This window comes from Scardinius erythrophthalmus (assembly GCF_964197995.2).
Source record: "Scardinius erythrophthalmus genome assembly, chromosome: 9".
NCBI lineage: Eukaryota > Metazoa > Chordata > Actinopteri > Cypriniformes > Leuciscidae > Scardinius > Scardinius erythrophthalmus.
In genome coordinates this window covers 28,199,572-28,205,571 of record NC_138229.1, presented here as the reverse complement: position 1 = coordinate 28,205,571, position 6,000 = coordinate 28,199,572, and the positions used below count along the sequence as shown (strand labels likewise).

Below are 6,000 nucleotides of genomic sequence, written 5' to 3'. Positions count from 1 at the left end.
TGAAATGTTTTAAATGTTATTAAATCTTGCATAGCTTGCATACCTCCAAAAATATCAACACATCACGGTTATAGTTAACTAAAAGTAAAAACATGACCCCCCCCCCCAAAAAAAAAAAAAAACCTGTCACTTAATATAAAATAAATTTGAACTGAAAAAAAAAGTAAAAAGTAAAATATTTATTTTATTACCGCTAATTGCAACATTTCTCGTTTTCATTAAGTTTAAGTTGATGTACTAAATTAAAACTGAAATAATAATTAATTAAAAACTATAGACATACAAATGAAAAAAAAGTACAATAAACTTTAAAATTAAAACAAAACCAGAAAACACAATAATAAAAAATAATTTAAAATATTGATCAAAAGTATAATAGCATCTCAATAAAACTAACAGATTACCAGAAGAAAAATAAGTTGTGCGTCAATTAATGATGTAAAATATTTTATTATTTTTTTTGTAAATGTAAATTCAATTCCTCAAATACCAAACCCTATATCGCTCTGTGTACTTCAAAAAAGCTTCAGTTTCCAAAACAATTTAGACTACTATACAGAGCAAAAAAACAAAACAAAAAAACAAACAAAAAAAAAAACACTAGGAAATTGATGTATTTTACAAGACAAGGAAAATATCCATGAAACAATTTTGTTACAGCTGTTCATTGAGAAAAAATATATACAACGGACTCTTTTGAAAAAATTCATGCCCAGTACAATACAAAGTCTAAACTGTCCATTTTTCAACGTGAAATTGTGCACACAGAAACTCCCAAATTGAAATAACAAGGCATGTGAAGTGTGAAAAACAGTTTTTGGCTACAAAATGAATAGCGCTCTCTTAACAGATGCTTCACTTCAATCAATAAAACTAATACAAGCATATGTTTTTCGTATGTACACATTTTTCAGAGAGTTACGCTGACCCTTCCTCCAACCGATTACACACAAAGCGTCCGTCGACGACGTCTCTTTACGACGCTGCATGTTTATAAAATCCATAAGACAGCCTTTATATAAAAAATGAGCATGATCTACTTGTGCCTGTTCAGGTTACGCTTGTGATCAATCGGTTTGTGAGGTTTAAAGTTCATTTCACAGTTAGCCCTACATCTACAATCCCACCTGATTTACTAGAATGTCTCTCGTTTTGAATTCCGTGTCGCTGCTATCCGTAACATAAAATGGAATAAAATGAAATGGAAACCAACAAAATGGTCAGCAATAATGAATAAACCACAAAGTCACTACAAATACCACATCCTAAGCACAGAGAAAATACTTTTCTTGTGAAATCACCTTTGTAATTCTGTACAGTTTCGTAATTACACGTGTACACGTGGTATCGTGATGTGTCTTTGTTAAATAATTCCGGAAAGGAAAAAAAACAAAAACAAAAAAAACAAAAACAGAACAAGCACATCTAAAATATCTGAATATCGATATGAATAAGGTAGTGAATAAGGTCGTATTTGGTCAATCATTCTGATATTTCTCTATATTTACACGGTATTTACAGATGTAACAGAATCTCAAACTGCGTGCAAGAATCGCAGTCGGGCATCCTTTTTATCGGCATAAAACCGCTTTTAAAAATAGGCCCATTCATTCACTCACACAGTAATAAATACAAAACACCTTTATTTTCTTACACTAAACAATGAGAGATATCTAGGATAAAACTGACTCATGGAATCAAGTATTTTTGAGTTTTTTTCGTGAGTTCGTTTTCTATTTCTTTTTTTTTTTCGTTTTCTTTTTTTTTAGTGCAACATGTTTTTCCCTTTGCGGAAGTCAATTCCGTACATTCTCCATTCAGTGATGTTCTACATTGATTTCTACGGTACAGATCACGTCATACAGATGGGCCTGCCCTCTCCATCGACCTATAAGGCATACCCGGCACAGTGCTCTCGCTCATTCTCCGTCCTCATTCGCTGGTGAAATCTGCCCCATGTGACGCACACGCATTCGAGCTGGCAAACAAACACTCACACACACACACACACACACACGCACGCACACACAGACTCATGGCACATGCACAGAAACGGAACCTTTTCCTTTCAAGTCAAGAAAATGATACGAATGGCTCTCACACAATGCTGTATTCCAGCCTTGTGTTTTCCTCTTAGATTTGCACGTTTTAAAAATGATCGCCAGCTAAAACAACTTCCAGGATTGGCTGTTTCCTTTTTTTTATGTCTCCTCTGGTAAATTGGCACCTCAGAGTTGTTCAGTTTATCCACTTGCGGCAGTTGGCGGCTCCACAGTGACATGGGATCTTGCTCTGATCTTCAACCGGGGTGAGCTTGTAATCATAGCAGAGCTGCAACAAAATCATTCAAAGGTGGTTCAAATCTCAAATCATAAGCTCTCCGGATAGTTCTTATGAGAACAGGCAGTCTAAAAATCACATGATCGAGAAGAGCATTATAACCGGGCACATAATCCAGAGCACTTTTAAAGGGTCGTTTCAGGGGTCTGAATGAACAGTCACGGTAAAATATAAAGGTATGCACCAAAGTTTTGGTAAACTTGGCAACGAGCGAAAAATGTTGACATGGAGCACGATAAATTTTCAACCTCCGGGGAATCAACCGTTTTAAACAAATGCCGAACAGAGGAGATTCTGCTGGCAAAAAGAGAACGCGACAGAGCTCGTAATAAAACAAGAATCAACATTGGCTTGGCTTTTTGGAGATGGTGAGAACTGAGGGATTTGAAATGTTGTAAAAGTGACGTAGAGATTTGTTTGATGCGTTGACAATTTCCACTGAAATAGGAAGCCAAGGCGGGACATATTGAATGGCTCCTCCCCCTTTTCAAATAGCCAATAGCGTTTAGTTCACCCCACAGACTGCAAGTCATACTTGACTGCACCATGGAAGCGAATCCGAGCGCTGATGATACGTTGGATTCAATAGTAGAGGTGTGAATAAATTCTAGCCATTCATTCTTAACCAACGTACAGTTGGAAAACAGAATAAAACTTGAACGTTCGAGCAACCGACCGGGAACACACATCTCCAACTCATTTTGTTCTGTGACGTGTCAATGGTCGTTTTGGCCAGGTGGTATTTATAGCATAGGGGGCGGGACACTTTAGATTCTAGAGAGCATTTGATTGGACAGTAGATGTGATGAGAAGCTAAAGTCTGCAGTAATGTCATAAAAATGTGTGATCCATTTTAGCTGAAGTGAGAGACTGTACGTTTTGAATGCTTATATCTACTAATGCGAATTTTGTCATTATTTTGGAACACACCAGCTTAATTCATAACCTTAAGGCTAACATATTCATACTAAAAGCTAAAAAACGTACATTTTGATTGCAGGGGGCAATCAGTTAGAACTGGCCAAAAGTTAGAAGGCCAAAAGTTCCCTATCAGTCAGTCAAGTTCGACGTTACGTCAGAACTGAACTGACGAATTGGGATCCCAATTCATCAGTTCAGTTCTGACGAAAGAGGGTTACATTAGTAACCTAGACGTTACATAGTGTACCTTTAAGTGAGCGTCAGATGACGGTAAAGGAAATCCAAATGTCAAATAGTGGAAATGAGCATGAACAATTAAATATACAATTTCGGCCGATAACTGATTTGGTACCACTAAAAAGTATGCCAGATTGCAATTGTGTGCTGCATCCTTCAGAGTCTACCAGAACCGCCCTGCAAGATTGTGCTGTGCATTGCAACGCTATTTTTGGGGCATGTTTGTTCCGTTTATTTCGGTGCATGAAAATAAATGACACACTTGTACAGTCTTACCTCTTCTCCTCTCTCAATCCTGCGCGCGGCACTGATGATAATCTTGTAGCCCCGTTCAAACGTCACAACCTCAGCCACACAATTTGGAGAGCATGAATGATTGATGTATCTAAGGGAAACATCCAGTTAAAATGAATTATAACTTCATTTCTTTTTGCGTCCAATTCACAGGTGTTCTGAATTGTGCAAAATGTGACAGGAAAAATGACAGTAATATGTCAGGTTTGAAATTGCCCATAATGCCTCATCAAGTAATGCACACATCTGAAAGCTGATATGACACGTCAAGTTCATTTTTGTACCTTGCAGGGCTTCCAGAGTGGGTTGCGTCGATAACTCGGTCGCTGCCGATGCGGAACATGTACGCTGGGCGGTTCTGTGGGAGAAATCCACACAGATTTAGACAAACGCATTTAGACAGCATGTCAAGGTAACATTATTCCCAGCACTATTCCCTCATTGGTTGAGCGAGCTTTACCTTAGCCTTGTACAGCAGCTCTTTCCTCATGGCCACCTCAGTGCGCAGAATATCCCCCATGTATTCAATCACCATGGTCTGCTTCTCTATGTCACGTGCTGCAAACAGCCCAAGACCCTGCAGACACAAGACGCATTAGACATGCATCCTCACCCAAGGCTACAGATCACTCTCTCACGCACGCACAGTCGCACACACACTGGGGATGTTCCATAGACGTCTATTGTTTTTATATACAGCTAGTTACAAATACTATAATTTAACCCTAACTGAAAACTTTATGCATTTTTGCAGTTTACTTAATTTTTATACTGTTTTTTTTTTTTACACATGAGGACATCTCCAAAATAAGGTTTTGCTCACTTCTGAGTATGAGTATTTATCCACAGAGTAAACACATTTACTTCCTCAAGCTATTCCATGCATGTTTACTTGGGACATTCAGTACACTTGTATTGTTTTTGAACAGCTAATTATCAATACTATAAACCTAACCCAAACCCACACCCTAAAAGAACTTTCTTCTGCATTTATATAATTCAATTTTTTTTTACTTTATTTCTATATAATTTTTTATAAATAGAAAAGGGAGGTTTTGTCAAGTTGTTCATTTCTGGATACAGTTTGTTTCCCTGAAAATGATTGTCCCTGAAGAGATTTCTCTGTTTTCTCAATAATTGAATGAATAAATTCAGCAGTGATATTATAAATATAAATATTTATAAATAGACACAATGATTAAAAGGTCATTTAAAACCATTAAGCTTTTTTTTGCATTATGACATTATTTTTTATGACTAGTAAGCTTATTGTCATTAATGTAATGCAGGAAAATATTATTTAAATTATTGGTATCACTTTACAATAATGTTTCATTAGTTAACATTAGTTAGTGATTTATCTGTTTGTATGGCTGTGTGGTTTTAAAAAGCTCGGCAGGGAACTAGAAGAGACTCTGGATCAGCTGTGGCTCTTTTAGATGACCACACAACCGTGCCAGAGGGAGGAATGCCAATAACACAAGCTTAAAAGAGACATTTTTCATTAAGATGCTCTTAGAGGAACAACAGAAACTGTAGTCACTCAAGGCGCACTGAGTATTTTAAGGCTTCCTCGAGTTCAATCCAGCGAGGTCCATCTCAATCCCTTTAAAACTTTACATTTTCAAAGGATCAGATGAACCTGGCAATTTCAGCCAGCTTTTTCAAATATGCATCAGATGGTCAGTGAACGGACTCACCTGGATGCGGGAGTGTGCCAGATACACGTTTGTCTTCCAGTCGCTGGTCAGCCGGCGGTACTGAGATGACTTAGAGTGCACAAAGTGTTTGTTGTGAGATGATCCACTCTCTGGCACGGTGGAGTTCTGGATGCAGCGGGATGTTCTGGCCCACACGGAGAGGATCTTTAACCTGTGTGAGTATATGCGAGTTTGTCGCAGTGTATAAGAGAACATGGCAGAAACAGAGAAAGAAAACAATATTTCATTAATACTGCTCTTCCAACAAACGCAAAATGTAAAGGTGCGGTCACATTTAAAGGGTTCACCCATAAATGACCCTCATGTTGTTCCAAACCCATAAGACCTTCATTCATCTTTGGAACACAAATTAAGATATCTTTGATGAAATCCAAGAGCTTTCTGACTCTCCAAATACACTGCAATGTTATTACCAATTTCAAGGCCCAGAAAGGTAGTAAAGACATCGTTAAAATAGTCCATGTGACTACAGTGGTTCAAAGTAATG

General features: G+C 37.5%; 1 protein-coding gene across 9 annotated transcripts in view; it reads right to left on the bottom strand.

The window, feature by feature from the left end:
- Positions 1-437: 437 nt before the first annotated feature.
- Positions 438-6,000, bottom strand: part of kmt2cb (lysine (K)-specific methyltransferase 2Cb) — a 100,550-nt gene continuing 94,987 nt past the window's right edge. For all 9 annotated transcript variants that reach the window (XM_081375412.1, XM_081375415.1, XM_081375414.1 and 6 more), the window contains 5 exons: positions 5,493-5,664; positions 4,253-4,369; positions 4,077-4,150; positions 3,775-3,883; positions 438-2,331 (listed from right to left, as the gene is read on the bottom strand). In XM_081375412.1, coding sequence (XP_081231538.1) covers positions 2,239-2,331; positions 3,775-3,883; positions 4,077-4,150; positions 4,253-4,369; positions 5,493-5,664 — 565 coding nt within the window. In that variant the 3' untranslated portion in view covers positions 438-2,238. The remainder of the gene's footprint in view (positions 2,332-3,774; positions 3,884-4,076; positions 4,151-4,252; positions 4,370-5,492; positions 5,665-6,000) is intronic.